Genomic DNA, 16,524 nt, shown 5'->3' with positions numbered 1-16,524 from the left:
ATGTAAAACAAACTGCTCTTCAGATTACTTGCTATGTCCTATTTGTCTATGATTTTGGTAAGACATGAATATCTTTCAAGAAGTATTAATAATGATGGAGAGCATTGTTGAACAACGTTGAATATAGCCGCACCAATTTGTTATATAATTTAACTTCAAAAAAATAATGAGAAGGAGCAGAGCATTCTGTACTCAAAATGTGCACAGTATTTTTCTAATTATACAAAGTAATCTTGCTCAGTTCCTAGTATGTGTTCAATGAAATTAAGGATTTGTTCTTTGCGAAATTACTAAACTGCTGAGGACAATGATGCTACTTTTAATAATACTGTCTATTTCAAGGAATATAATTTTGTTCCAACATTTTGTTCCAAACTCGTGAAGACTCCTTCATCATCTTCGGAATACAAATTAATATATTTTTGATTAAATTGTAGTATTTCATCTAACTATCCATAGAAAGAGTCATGTTGTATTTTAAATTATCCCAGATCCAGAAACATAGTAAACACACTGGTAAAACAGGCCATGTGGACATCAGTATATATATAGGTGGGTGTTTGCTTTATTCTTACTATTAACTAGCTGTTTATCGTGGATATTACTAGCATTTTGGATATGTATTAGTAATTTTACATAGGTATCTTATTAATATCTATTTTATATGGAAAGTAGTTTAGATTCCTTTAATCATATTTCCTATATCTAAATTTCTGCAAACTACCATACTCACTACATACAAGCCACAAATTTAGGAAAGCCATAGTTTTTGGGGTTTTTTTAAGCACAAAATGCAAGTGGCTACAAATACCTTTATATGTGAACTTAGTCTGATGAAGTTCTTCTAGGACATTGTCCAGGGCAGGATCTAGTTCCTCTTCCTCAACATCTTCAATGAGCAGAGGATGCCTAAGAGATAAACTGTCCTCTAGATGGTTTCTGAAGTATTTGTGATTCAATGAGGTGATCTGTGAAAACAAAATACTCCTGACACTACAGAGCTCAAGGTCTGCATTGAAGAAGTCTAATATTTGAGTGTCTAAGTGTGATTTGTTATGAGGTCATGCTTTGTGAAACTAAGTTTCCAGTGCAAGCTGTGCATAAACATACTATATTTCCTAAATATAAATCATAAGAAGTCATAGACCATTGCATCCAATGATTGATCTTTGGTGTTATAGAAAATATATAAATGTATTTTAAAAACAATGTAGCTTTTTATCAATTCTCAGTAATGTTTCTTTTGGAATTAACATAACAAATACATAACATGTTTTCTGATTTACTGTGGTTTACTGTAACACGATTTTATATTTTAGTTTTTTATTATAGCTAATTACTTTAGACTGGTATAGCTTTGCTTTAGTTTGGGCAGGCTGCGGGAGCAATAATGAGTAACTAACATGGAAAATCCTTTCAACACTGCACATGTACAAATTGCGTATTGAACTACATTGTGCAAATCATATTCCCTATTATGGTCACCTGAAGTCTATTCTGACTCTCTTGTTCTTGATCCAGATCTTTCCCCTGGGTTTGGGGTCACCACAGGGGAAACCTGGCAGCCTTTTGTAACAATAATTCCATTCTGGATGGATAGGTCATCATTGGGAAGCCCTGTAGGTTCCATTCACTTACCGAGGGAGCACAATTAACATTTCCAGTGAGATTCAGATTAACTAGTATGAATCAGACGGGACTTCTACTCTCTTTCTGCCAATCAGTGAGGAGGAGTTGCAAATTCTGATTAAAAGGTCCAGAGTATGACAGGAAGTTGTGGCCAGGAGCACGCTACCCAAGCATGGGAAATGTAAAACTAGATTAAGATAAAAAAAGGATCAAATGATATATGCTATATGGTTTTATGGTTTTATATGGTTTTAGCACATTGTTGCTAGGGTGATCTAGGTAGTTACTATAGTAGCGATTACTGATAAAAATAGCAAATGTCAAAAGATTTAAGGTATCATTCAGCATTAGCAAATTACAGATGGTACAATATGGAGGCATGCTCTCATAGAGTTCTGGGTAGTTCCTGGCACAATGCTGGTTCCTTACATAGCTCAGGTTGGAATCTTTTTGCCGGTTTTATCATCTACTAGGTGAATATTGTATTGTTTAATCACTTATGATTTAACTACTAAATCCAAGTGATTTGACATCACTTTTCATAATACAATATGGTGTCGTATCACTAAGCTAATTGGGCGCTCACATTAACATAAATACTGCCAATAAGCACTTGATAAGGTATTGGTCTCGGCAGTTTATATAAAATAGTGATAATGTGACATGAAATTTCATTATCAAAATGTCTGTAATTTGATTTTTAAGCTAAAAGGCATATCTGGGACTGATTATTTAAAAAGTCAACCAAATAGTGTGAAAATAATATTGGTCTGGTTGTTTCATGTAAACACATACCAACTAGTCGCTAGTCTTTGAGCAGTAAACTCTTTACTCAGCTGTAACAGCGCCTCCTTCTCCCCAAGCAGCCCACTGACTTCAAACCAGACGCGTTTGCATCTTGTGTCGACACTTTCTGCATCCTCCAGTAAAGTCTGAGGGAAAAAAGGAGAGAAGGTAAGAAAAATTATTCTGTCACTGTGCACTGTGCAGCTGTGTTTGTTCACATTTACTGCCTGAGAGTAATAGAATTCTCAATGCCATTTAGCAAATCTAACAAAAATTCACATTGCCTTATTATTTAATAGACAGGTGTGGTATCTGTCAGGAAATATGGATTTTCTATGAAGTATAAATAAATCTAAATATATACATATATACTTCAGTGCAGATTTGCCTACTTCTTTCCCAGTCAATTCATTTTATTTCTCGATCATTGGTAAAGTCAACATCTGTTCTCTTAGGAACATGTGATTAGCCTTGACGAAATCAACGCTTAAAGGATCAGCTCAGTCAATTGTGCTAATCACACACTATCACCGAGCAATGCCTATTATGTTATCAGAATGGAACAATCGGCGTTTGTTTCCAACCATTTATAAGATCTGTATTACTCTGGTAGAGGCACAATTTAGGTACAAGCCTGAAATGGATTCATCTGCAAGATGGTTTAGGTTTGTTTACAAAATCATTACATACAATTTATAAAATGCAAATTAGTGATTGGGTATTTACTTCAGGCACTAAATGGCAGATGATTTTTTTTACAGAATAATTAGAAGTGGAAACTAAGTTAATTGTCTTTGGGCTACTGCTGGAATTTAAGGCAAATTAGATAAATAGCAAACATTTTGTCATTAAAAGGGATTTGTCTTGCTTTAATGTAAGGCTACTAATCAAACCTTTAAAATATATATATATAATTTGTGTCATGATGATGGTAATAGATTTGACCTTAATGTGTCCAATCTTTACATTGCAGAGCGAATGTTCCAGAGTTTAGTGCTGCCTTCTCTCAATACACTCTGTCTAGAAGTTTCTAGTAATTCTAAAGACACGTGTGTTTATTTGTACAAACTCTGCATTACAGTGGCCCTTCAGAAGCTGGATTGGAACACCCTCACATAATCTAACACAGTTGTTTACCTGTTTTTCCATCATAGCCTTCTTATACTCATAGCTTCTGAATTACATCCAGCCTGCTTGTTTAGCATCTAGTTCTGCCTGGGCTTTCGAGGTCCACATGAAGTATGGCCAGCCTGTTCTCCTGCAACTGCCAGATTAGCCTGAGGGATTAAAAGAAAGACAATGTTGATTAAACAGCAGGTTAATACAGCAACATTGAGAACTGGCAAAGTAATTTCCAATCACTGTGCATTTGTGAGTAGAGGTTAATCTTCTCAAAATGGTGGTGTGATGAGAAGATCACATTGGCTTTTGTATGTCTCTATGATGGGAGTATCTTTTGAATGAGATGTTAGCGTAAGTTATGAATGGATAATTTTTATTGATTTAAAACTTATGTTTTACTCTCTTCTTCACATAAAAGATGGCCATATGGCTTTAGAAGGATTTTGAATGCACATGATTCTTTGTTTGTAATGCTTTTATACTGCTTATGGTTTGGGTTTTTGTAATAGCACTGTGACTGACTTATATTTGCCTGTGTGTTTTATATTGTTAAGAAGTGTAGGTTTAGAGTAGGAAGCAAAAAAAGTATACATCTATATAAAATTTACTCTGGATGCAGTTATGATGAATTTATCTAAATTTATCTATGACTTGCTTGAGTGCTGCTTGACTTATATTGTGAGCTGACTTATGAACATTGTTGTACTTCTTTATATTCTGTGTAGATACTATAGATTGGTAAAATACTCTAACATAACTTAGTGACTGCTTGCTAACGGCTTGCAATCCAAAATTTATGACAAAACTTACTTAATTAACTTCTATATATTTTAGGTAGCATATATGGTATTTTAAGAAAAAGTATTATATAACTTTGATCCACTTACATCCACATTTAGCATCCAAATTTGAACTTGACTCTGTAGAATTTACATATTCTAATAAACTTAAATTTAACATTTTAACATCTAATACAATTTAGTAATAGTACTTACTTTATTCAAAATTAAAAGAAAGATTAAAAGTAATTAGCATAGTTTGCTAGAATTGTAAATGTAGAAAATTTTTATACTTGTACTATAACAAATATGAACTAAAACATCTATATTTGGGATTTCAAGGGAAGTTGTAGATTTAAAAAGCACTTATCTCAGGCATCATGCAACAAATCTGGATAAAACAATTATGCCTAAAATCATACCTAAAAGGTATGAATAATAAAATATTAATATCATTTCACAGGACTAATAGATTTGATAATTTTAACAGTTTTTGAAACTGCTGTATCATGTAAAAACAATCAAGCAGATCTTGACCTTCAAAGTGGAGCACTTCTTTATTGATAGAGAAGAAAGCAGCCATCGCTGGTCTCAAGATAGTGTGGCCCCCGCAACATTGCCACACCTTTGGCTGTTTCAATGTTATAGTCTGCCATGTCAAAGCACGTGGAGGAGTTCCACCACTTCTCATTGATGCAGGTGTCTTGGGGAATTGCTGAGGACAAAAAAAAAGATGAGTAAACAATACTGTTGTACATTGCATCGAATATATATGGAACTATGCCTTGGAAAATATATGCTCTTGATATCTATCTATCTATCTACTTATCTATTCATATCTATCTATCTATCTATCTATCTATCTATCTATCTATCTTATCTTCCTTTCACTGTATGCAACAGGAAAATGCAAAGAATGGTCTAGGCATCTGCACATACATGTGTACCTGTAGATCGCCCAGGTTGCTGGCAGTCATGAGTTTGAGGACTTTGCCAGGAGGGTGCGAGCAGTTTTCCCAGGATTCATTTTTCACAGTGTTCACTTCCTCTCTCTGAAGACACAACACACAAAATCCATGCAATGCGCATGATGAGGTAAGTGTCTGCCCAGTGTTCGCACTGCAATATCTGATGGCTTTATGGGTCTGTCTACAGGAGTAAATAGGGGAAGAGAAATGTAGAGAGAATAAAGTGACAGTGGATTAGGAGCATCTTGTAATATTCTTGATACCAATAGCTACTTCCCTTCTGTAAAACTTATGCATCCGAAAGTGGCAGCTGTTAAGGTTCATGATTGAAATGTTTACACACTTACTGGGTAAGCTTAATGTGATTGATTTGTCTTATCTAATAAAGTAGAAAAGATGTATAAACTTGGGGACCAGTGGGAAGGAGTGGAGAAAAGAGCAAGGTATGATAGATGTTAAGAAGGAGGATGGTTATATATGGCAATATAGAGAGTAAAGAACGTCAGTGGGAGAGATAAAAGTGACGTGGTAAAGAGGAGGTGTGATAAAACACTGGTGCTTAGACATAGGAACGAGAAAACAGAGGTGACAGATGTGAAAGGATCCTGTCTCCAACAAAAAAATGCAAGGTTTCAGTAAGTACCTTATTGCACCCAGGCCATTGCAACCTACGCTTGGTTACACCCTTACGTGGGTAAAAATATAAAGACAATGTGTGGCAATCTGTTACATGAAATGACGTCCGACTGTCATTACCAATCAAAACGTTTTGTTTAAATGTAATGTGTGACTTTTCTGCTAATGATCTCACAGTAATAGAAATTATAGTACAAAATGAGGACAAGGCTGTGATAAATCTTACACTTAAACCTACCCATTACAAAAATTTGGTAAAATGATGATTTATAACACACATACATTTTCTAGGTTCAAACCTGGGGATCACATGATCAGATCTCATCTTATAAACGAGTCACTCTGGCTAAACTGGAGTTTACAGGAACCCTGAATCGTAAACAGATAAAAGACATTATGTAAATGTTCTGGTTATTATAGGGGCGAAATGCAGTATGCGCCTGACGGGTCAGATTTAAGTGATTTGTAAAATGAATCATAGAAACACTACAGAGTTATCTCAGGTGCCGCATAAACACTGAGGAGGATTTCGGTGAAAAAAAGTTTTTAAGGTAATTTAAGGTAACTACAACATTTTAGTGACATATGCAGCCTTCAAATGCAGCTTCTGGATGGTGTAGCCACCGATGCATGATTATGCTTTGGTGGGAAACAATGATGACATGCATTATGTTTATTATTATGTGAGCAGGTAATATCGGTAAATAAATCTGATAAAGAAAAAATTATGAAAATGCTAATTATTATGAATATTAATATTATTTTAGTGGAAAGTATATATATATATATATATATATATATATATATATATATATATATATATATATATATATAATTAAATCAAGATTTATAAGATATAAGATTTTCTCTTTGTTTTTGGTTTTTCAAAACATATGTGTGAATGGCTGGTACAAAAATTAGTTGGGGTGGTGGGGGTTGTGATTACCCACAAGTACCCTCCTTAATAACATTTCAACCATTTCAAACATATTAGCAAATGTGCGTGGCAAGTACAGGTGTGCTCTGGTAGCTCTGACTTTTATATAATAAAAATTTCAGTCTCAAATGTGCCACACTATAACCGCAGCATTATATAGCAAAGAGCTACAGAGCTCAGTGGACTTACTTCCCACATGGTCATGTCGATTGGAGCTAGCAAATGACAGGTATGTTGCAAAACAAAGCTACTTTCACACCTCACTTTCAAACACTTATGTCATTTTTTGCTGCAGGGGTTTGGTTTTGTTAATGAGAAAAAATGGGCGATATATTTCATATATCTATATTATATATTTATAATTTTCAATTTTCTAATATGAATGGAAAATGGAAAACGTTTTTAAAGGGTCTTTGTTCATTTTAGTGTTTTTTTCATTAGAATCACAACAAGGATTTTTACTGTACTTCCATGTGTTAAAGTTTCTCATCTCTGACTCAATGGATTGAATAAAAAGTAATCCAGATCCTCAAAGATTTTCTCTTCATTTTTCTGTCAATCCTCAAGCATACTAGTTTGAAGTAATTGCAGGAAGGTGTCAGCAAATTCCTTGCTAGACCATACTAAGTATAAGCAATTCATAGGGATGCTATTTGTAACCCACTCTCTCATTTATCCTTCAGTCCTTAAGTCTGGGGGGTAGCAGCTAGACAAGAATATGCTGGTCACTTTCTATGGAATCTGCTTATGAGCAGCAAACTCCTCTCTCTTGGTGAGTTGGTGTTAAAAAGTCTTCAGTGCCTTGTGTTACAGGATGCACAGCAAAACAGTGAGCAGTGGACAAAGAAAAAGGGGCTTTCTAAGCCTGCCTCCAGTTCTTTAGATTTAAGTGTGATGGTGTAGATATGGTGATTTGCATACTTTGCTAGTGGACCATGAGGAAAGGGGGTAATTTGCAGAGCATGGCATTGTTTGAGCCGCAAGAGGCGATCCATTCTTTGTCTGCCTGCCTTCCACGCTGGGATCCTCCTGTGCCACTTTTACTATTTTTTCTGTACATAAGTAAGGATGAGAGGGGCAGTTGAGAGCAGGGCTGCACCTGCTCTGGCTGTTTTTAAAGAGCTTCACAATCACATAAGAATGTGAAGGATAAAAAGCTGTGACAGATCATTTAATTTGACAATCAACAATTTCAATTCAACATTAGCCAAATGCAGCTATAGTTTTGCATGATGGAATGCTCTTGATTTGTGTAATATAAACTCATTTATTCATTATTATAACACTGAATTTACTGTAATTGCACTTGGTGTTTAAATATGTCTTCTAATCTCAGTTTAAATGTCTAATATTGTAAAACTATGCTGTATTCATTCAAATAAATTCAATTGTCCATGGAGTTCTTGCTTAATAATGAATAAAATGTATCTTTTAAATATTCTGCTGTTTGGTCTCTGTGTGTGATTTAATTTCAGAGATCATTTCCAGCAATTTTGATATAGTTGCCTCAAATAATATAACCTAGCATGCTAAAACTTTTATCCTACAACCAGCTGGGTCAAAATAACCTGAGCGTGTTTTGTCTGGCCATTTACCCATCACTGCTATGTTAATCCAAGTCTGCTTCTTTAACTCCAGCATTTTGAGTTTAGGTAATTATTAGCATTAAATAATACAGCATTTATCCAGTAATGCATAATGGGTACTTAAATGTTCTGTAACGTCAATAACCTGACAAATTGTTGAGTTCCCTTGAAAGGAACTAATGTGCAAACAGTCATAATTCTGCCATAGCTATTCTGTATTTGACTGTGTATCCACTATCTGTAAATTATTAATAATACTACTATATCTTGTAAGAATTTTATGGCAAGAATATAGTATATATTGGGCTGATATTACATTCATGTTACTGTATAATCTAGAATAAACGTATGTGAAGCAATTTTAATTTGCTCATCTGAAGCAGACATACTGGAATGTGTATAGAAAAATAAAAACAGGAAAAATGTCCCAGGAATGACTGGGATGCATTATGGATAGCATTAATGGGAGAACCATGGGCAGGTGGTGGAGGGAAGAGGTGCGCGTGTTTGGGTGCTATGATCGAGTGGTGCGGGTTGGTTAGGAGGTAGCTGCTGGGTCATGACCCCTGCCCGCCACGACACTCCTACAGCAAATCTCTGCGCTATCACACAGTCTACTTGCTACCCTCACAGGCAGCATGTAATTACACGGGAAGCCGCAGGCACCACAATGCCCTACTTCTAACATCAAGCACTCTCTCTCCTCTCTCTCCCCAATGCTGCCATGTAATCGCTTCATATTGTTCTCGGATCTGCAGTGGCCTCAGCTCTCTTCCAGAGCAGGCCTTGCTGCTTCTAACTTCTTCAGCAATAGCCTTGTCTGCAGAGATGCTGTCCACTATATTCGTGCTTTATCTTAATCTTCTGAACTCGACTTTGACCTTTCAGCAGCTTGAGCCTTCACAGTCACTCTCCTCTAAACACCTGAAACAAAAATGCTGAAAAAGGAAAACACTAATATCAATGTTGTAATGCCTGCAGCATTTCATGCACTAATTCTGGAGTCTGGGGCTGTTAATTTGTCATCCTAATGTTTTAGAGAACAGTATTGATCTTTAGTTACTTGGTGACTGGAGGCAGTCCTTCATCAAATGATACTTTCTGCTTTATACAAGTATGACGAAATTCAATGTGGAATAGGGAGAAACAGAATGTAGTACAAATAGCACAACGGGCTGTAGTCTTGATGAAACAGAAATAACTACAGATATTTTCATCTGGCCATGATATAAGCATCAGACTGTAAATAAAAATATTGACTCAAATCTTTTTGATTGTTTGATTGAATGTTGTTCCAGGATCAACAAGAATGTTGGATTCAAGAACATTCCCGCACTTGGTGAAACACACCACCTATGCAATACTCGAATTTGCTACATCACTGTTGTGGAAGGTCTAGTTATGATATTTCATTTTTTTAAACGTTATAAAACAAAACATTTTTTTTACAAAATGAAGCCTATGCATTAATATAATAAATTCACTGGTAGATAATTGTTAATATATTGCACAGCCCTTGGGCCCCATTAACATTGCTTGTAGTGTAAGCAACTGCACATTACTGGTTTAGGTGTTCTCTTGAGAACACCTGAATCGCCTACCAGGAGATAGTAACTGAAAATCACTATGGAAACTATCTTCTGGGCCCTGTCAGAAGATCTTCTATTAAAGGTCCTCTTTCTTAAATATCATCAACGCAGTATTTTACATTGGTGAGACTGTGATTGTACTAGTTATGACAAGTTACCCTAACAATTTCTGTGATCAGATCTGATTGATTTCAAGGTTTGTGAAATGCTGCAATAACTAGGTCATTGATTGTTAAAAAAAAGTGCCTCAAGATCTTGTTGAGAGCCATAAGCTTTTAAAGGCAGTGTTTTAAATTAAAAGTGTCAAATTCACCATGCTTAGAAACCTCTGCGCGTAAGTGCAAAAGTTTCTCTTATTGCCTAGATCCAAAGAAGAGCGCTGTGTTAACTGCTAAGAGATTTTTTTTAAAAAAATTAATTATTCTAAATGAATGAGTTGGCATATAAATGCTTACCTGAAGAATGTGCATACATTTTGCATTATACAATTATCAACAGTAAAATTGATTTACTGTCAAAATAAAATATGATCTTATTTTTACAATCCAGCAATACATTTTAATTTGTAATCAGATATCCAAAAGCTATGGCTACTAACCACTATGCATCCAGTGTCAGAATTCTGGCTTGATAGGTCTAAGTGTCTAGTTGTGCTATGTGCGGTAATGGCCTCTTTGGTTTTGGGTGCATGGTGTTCTCATGGTTTTTAGCCCATTGTCCAGCAGTCTCTCTCTGTCTTGTTACTTGTCATTATAATCCTCATCTGATCACTTATCTGTTTTAATTCATTGCTGTGGATCATTGTTGTTTTTGATCCAGTGTTTGTCAGAGCCTCCCTCTGTATATCCAGATTCATTTTGATTTCATTTTTCTTTTCTTCTCAACTTTCAGATTTATACATTTTCTACATGTTTCTCACAAATCTTTCTCCCATAATTGTTCCTTTCAGTTCTATAGTTTCATTTTCTTTTCCTTTTTTTAGTTATATATATCTTTTTTTCTTCACTCTTCCCAGCCTACCTCCTTCCCCTGCCCCACTCTGGCCTCCATTGCCAGCCGCCCTCTGTCTCATCAAACCATCCCTATCTCCTTTGCAGACTGTTCTCTTTAATTGGCTGTGTGGACTCTTTTGATCTTGCCTCTAGCCTCTTGTTTCCCTCCACACAACAACATTATTTTACCCTGCAATTGCATCCTCATCTTTCTGGAACCTGATATCCAACAGAATGAACACCTACAAACAACCAACAGTAAAGGACCTGGCATGAAAACAGCTGTCAGTTTAAAAGTCTGTGGGAAAAAACATAATCTAGTGTGGAAGATGTGGGCAATTTCAGACCTGTGTGTTTGATTAGAATGGTCTTCCTGGAGTGGAGCTGATTTAGTTTAAACTTGTGGCCTGTCAGCCTGAACAAATATTATTGGTAGAATAAAACCATGGTTCCTTGGAGGGAATGAGACATCGTAATCCAGAATGCTATGGAATGCTATGCTATGCCATGCTGCATGCCATGCTATGCTGCATGACTCAAGCTCTGAATCTACTGGTAAAATCTGTCCAATGAATGGCATGACTTCCCTGGGTAGGTGATGTCAGCAACCAGAGTGCTAACAGGACACAGTTCCCTGAAGGGAACCAGGTAAATTTATAACCCCAGACGCTCCTATTGGCAACTGCATCCAGAACACTGTGGAGAATGAGGTGCCCACGCCACCACAGTTTGTAGTCCCCGGCCCCAGGTCAAATTTCTCAACATAAACCACTAAAACGAGAGGACTGAAACCCCTGGGGTCATATCAATGTCCTATCCGCAGAAAAATGGGACGACAGTAGAGGGGGTGGATCAACCTGCAGCGCTGGTGATGTCCATAATATGTCCAATACCTTTGAGGCTAACTTCATACTTTGTGTGGAGTGAGCTTCCTGCCTCCCATCGCGAATTGAAGACCAGGAGGGATCGGCAGTGTTGAGATTGCCCAAAGCAGGCTGGATTAATTCCTTGCAGCATGATGGGGCGGGTGCAGTATAGCAGGGATCTTCGCTTGCAACCCACCTGCAAAAGCTTTGCCCAGACCAGCCGTAAAGTCTAGACAGGATGGGCGACTTGGTGCCGTGGGCCTGAAGGCTTCCCTACTTTCAGACAAGGCGATTGTGGTAAGAATGCCCTGAATAGCGTAGATGGAGGTGATCAGGAAATCTCTGCCATGGGCTCATGAGGAGTTCTGGGGTTAAAGGGGGAAGGTCTCACTATCTCAGCTGCTGGGAGACTAAAGCTATAAGCTGTGCTGCCCAGGAGCCACACCGTGCCAGTTTCCTGTAACCTGCGTAGGGGTGCAGAATGGTGCCTCTCTGCTTGTGAGGAGATCCCTCCGACTGAGCAGCTTAGGGGAAATCAGGTCCATGAATCCATGCTTCTGACCCAGCCAGAACGGGATACTACAGTAGGCAAACAATCGTGATCAGGACACCTTCATCAGGAACTCCCTAAACACAGCATGATGGGCTGTGTATTAAAGGCGGGAAGCTAGGGAACATACTTTGCTGGCAACCTGTCTAAGGAAGTGAAGAATTTCCACTTAGGTACACGTCTCATTGAGGAGTTCTGAATAGCTAAAAGTCTCTGGCACCTGGGCCAGAGACTAAAGTTATGAACGCACAGGAACAGGCTACTTTTACTAGGTAAGCAAACATGTCTCGCGACTCTCACAAAAACTCAGGGAAGCAGAGTAATCGGGGAAAAGTATAGACAGCTGATTCAGGCTCACAGTGTCTAGTCCCCTGGGGCGAAGTGCTAGCCTGAAGGGAAGAACCCTGATATTGCTACGCTGGCCCCGCAAAAGCAAACTCAGGAACTCTCCCCTAAAGAAGGATGGATGGATACATGAAATACACATCTTTTAGATCTGACGTGACAACTAGTCTCAGACTGATTTGTGACACAACTTGTTTTCAGTGTGAGCATCTTGAACTGAACATCAGCTGTCTGACTGGAGCGGTCTAGTTACCTGAGACCCAAAATGGCCCCAGCCTCCATCTTGGGAATCTGGTGAAGTATCGGCTGTAGAACCTGGACTCCCATTCGTGAGGAGGAAATCCACTCTCGGCAGGCATACCTACAACCTCAAATCTTTGGCAGACAAGGTTGGGTGCAGGATGAGGGCACTGGGTGAGACGGAAATCAAGACTGTGTGAATGCCACTCCCTACACCTGGTGAAGCGGTTTAGTCCACAGAAGTCCTAAAGCCAAAACTGCCAGGACTTCAGACTGAGATCTCTTAGCCGTAAGGCGCATTGCAAATCGGCCTTCTTGGATCTAGATCCAGAAAAGAGCGCTTCTCAGAACACAGCCCACCACAGGAGGAAGTGCAAAAATACGGAGTTGGTATCATGAGGGTTGCCACTTGAGCTAAAAAGCGGCGGAAATAATGAATTTCACCACTTGCACGCGTGAGATTCCAATACATATCTGCACAGTCATCGCTCAGCCGTTATGTTCGCTGAATAGACTGAAGGTGATGCAATCCAGCTCTTTCAGCAGGTCTGTCGGCACGCCCAGAGCATATCTTGCATTGTTCAGACATACCAGCATGACCTGCCACCGGTGCATTCATGCCCCCAAACTGTCAGTGTATAAGACATACTGCCTGGGATGCACAGAACCACGCCAATTGTCAGGAGCTTGCAGTGTCTGTTCAACCCGTGGCATTGCCTTTACACTCTCATAACTGGGTGATTGAGGGCTCTTTGACAGAAAAAAGAGATAGGGATTATCAGTCATCTCATTCCTACCTATCAGATCCTCTCACATCCTGGTGCGGAATGTATGGAACTGTTGTCACCAAGGTGGCAGCAAGACTAGTAACGCAGGGAACACTGGTGAAGACTCCTTCCTGAGCAGAAGAAAGCCTTTGGGGCGGCAGAGCTTAGAAGCCCGCATTGGCGAATACGGAGCTCTCAAGAGAGAGCCACTGAGCGCTTTGCTCTCGAGTAAGTGTTACTTGAAGAGCGTGTGTGTCTCTGGCAGTGATGATTAATGCTTGTACAGAGATTCAGACAATGCTTGTGCAAAGTACTTGCTCTTGCTCTTGGTTCCTTTTGGGTTTTAGTCTTTAGTATGTTTATATCAAACTTTGAATTGTGTGGGACAGACAACAATAAATAAGACTCACAGGACAGAAATTGAGCAGATGGTGACAGAGAGCGCGATCTGGGAATGACAGAAAGCTGATGCCAGCTTCATGCCTGTGCTCTTTATGCTATCCTTGGTCGCTGACATCACCTGCCCAGGACATCACGCCTTCCATTGACAGATATGGGCAGATTGAGAGCGTGGTCATGCAGGAGGCCTGTACAATATGTTGGTCATAAAAACTATGCCTGTTATTTTTAAGGACACATATCCTTTCCATGGTTTCTGTCCTTGCGGGACACAAAATGCTACTATGGGAGCACAAGTCATGTACTCTGCCCTGCACAACAAACCTAGAACTGCACATTGCCTGAAATATAATTTCATATCATTCTCGGCAATTGTCGTGTACAGAATGAAGTGGACAATGGAGCTGCCACCTGAGGGGCCATTTTGTGAAGTAAATTGAACAAGTTATATTGGAAGGTTCACACTATTTACAAACAAATTTACCATATCAGCCTCTCTCCCATTGGCAATTTGAAGCTCTTTCTCCTTCACTTCCAGTTCTTGGCTGGAGTGGCAGCACAGACTGAGAGGCCTCCTAGTTTAAGGCCAGTGTTCATCCTAACGAAACAATACAACTAGAAATTAAACTCATGTCACATGGTCTCCAGACTCCATAATTATTTTTACAGAAAGTCATGGGGAAATTCCACAGAACACCACGCCCTGATGAAAGTGCTGTTTATTTGCATGAACTAAATGGAATTATGCAAATTTGGTAACAATACAAACGTTAGCTCAAAAAAGGTCCATGTTTGTACAATATCAGATTTTGCATAAAGTGAAATCTGTAGTTTAATTCTATATAGAAAGTTGGCACAATGGTCTAAAGGATTGATAATGTCTTTATTTAAAATAGGTGCAGTGCTATTTCAACACAAGGTTTAGCACCTGGTTATAATGATTTGTATATTGTCTTGCAAAAACTAACGTGACAAAGTGGCATGTCATATTTCAATAAATCTGTAGGAATTCACTCACATGATATGATGTTATAAAGACACAATATATGAAGAGTTAATTTGCAAAACCAATAAACACCACTTAAAAAGAGCTGATCACAGGCATTATCCTTCACATATAGTGCATGAAACCTAAACACACGCTTTCTCAAAAATGCCACTTTGAAAGCATCACAAGTTCATGTTTTACTCCAGAACAGTCCATGTCAATTTTACCACATTACAATAGTAAAATAAAAGCTCTGTGGTATTGGCGTGGTAATCACTTCCATACAATCTATGATCACAACTTTGTCAGGCATTTACGTTTGTCATCTGAAGAGGAATACAAAGATTAAACAAGTGATTTTGTTGTTAAAAGAGCAAAACTCTAAAGCATACAATGAGGATTTATCTGCTTTTAAACAAAAAAATGACTACTGGAGCATTCCTTTTACTAGAAATGTTATTGTAACAAATATTTGTAAAACTGTCAAAACCATTGGTTTAAGTATTAATATTTAATAAAAACTAACTGCAGCTCTTGATTTATACTTACTTTGAATGCACATTGAAAATCAAATTAGTTATCAGTTTTTGCAAATAAACCCTTTAGGCCTATTTCTCTGTATCTAAATATATATATATATATATATATATATATATATATATATATATATATATATATATATATATATATTATATTCTATTTCTGATTATACTGACTTGTCTGCAAGAGTCTGGAACTTCTGGAGGCTTTTCTTGTAGATGGTCTGTAATGATGAAGGACAAGTAGGATTTCCGGGTGTGACATGTGTGAACGTCGGTACTTCTCTGAAAACAATCTGCACATTTTTCTGCCACCCTTATCCTGAAAAGAGCTCCCACACACTGAACCATCGCTTTGACTTCAGGAGTGCAGTCTATGTCACAAGTTAAGGTATATGGGGAAGTGCTCTGAAACTGAGAAACAAACAAACAAAAATATTGTTCTTATTTACTTATGCACATGATCTGTTCATTCAGCAAATAGCTATAAACTGCATCTATTTGCATAGTGTTATGGTTCAGATTAAGCAGATGACTTCTCTTGATTGTCTTTCAATGTTTAAATTATTGTTTCATTCTCAGCCACATTAACCTCCAGTTCTACAGGAGCAGAAAAGATGTTCTTAAATGTGATTGATTTAAATTGTTTGTGGAATATTTGTATGTCCTGAATTGCTTTGTTTTCACTGAATTGTACGGATAAAATATTTACTCTGAAAATAACCATGAAGACTATTTCTCAGAATAGACAATTAGAATTTATAAGACCTTGGTTAGAGGTTGATTTACAGGCAATTGGTCTGGGA

General features: G+C 37.8%; 1 protein-coding gene across 1 annotated transcript in view; it reads right to left on the bottom strand.

Annotated features, from left to right (window-relative positions):
• dnah5 (dynein, axonemal, heavy chain 5) overlaps window positions 1–16,524 on the bottom strand; it is an 89,275-nt gene that overhangs the window by 18,673 nt on the left and 54,078 nt on the right. Inside the window, 19 exon segments of the mRNA XM_043261668.1 lie at window positions 806–968; window positions 1,486–1,569; window positions 1,571–1,614; window positions 1,617–1,791; window positions 2,436–2,561; window positions 3,553–3,640; window positions 3,642–3,699; window positions 4,863–4,935; window positions 4,937–5,017; window positions 5,020–5,031; window positions 5,264–5,386; window positions 5,389–5,465; window positions 9,200–9,246; window positions 9,248–9,329; window positions 9,332–9,357; window positions 14,668–14,740; window positions 14,743–14,789; window positions 15,896–15,949; window positions 15,951–16,132. Coding sequence (XP_043117603.1) covers window positions 806–968; window positions 1,486–1,569; window positions 1,571–1,614; window positions 1,617–1,791; window positions 2,436–2,561; window positions 3,553–3,640; window positions 3,642–3,699; window positions 4,863–4,935; window positions 4,937–5,017; window positions 5,020–5,031; window positions 5,264–5,386; window positions 5,389–5,465; window positions 9,200–9,246; window positions 9,248–9,329; window positions 9,332–9,357; window positions 14,668–14,740; window positions 14,743–14,789; window positions 15,896–15,949; window positions 15,951–16,132 — 1,615 coding nt within the window.

Source organism: Puntigrus tetrazona, chromosome 16 (assembly GCF_018831695.1).
Source record: "Puntigrus tetrazona isolate hp1 chromosome 16, ASM1883169v1, whole genome shotgun sequence".
Classification (NCBI taxonomy): Eukaryota; Metazoa; Chordata; class Actinopteri; order Cypriniformes; family Cyprinidae; genus Puntigrus; species Puntigrus tetrazona.
This window is presented reverse-complemented; position numbering and strand designations above follow the sequence as displayed.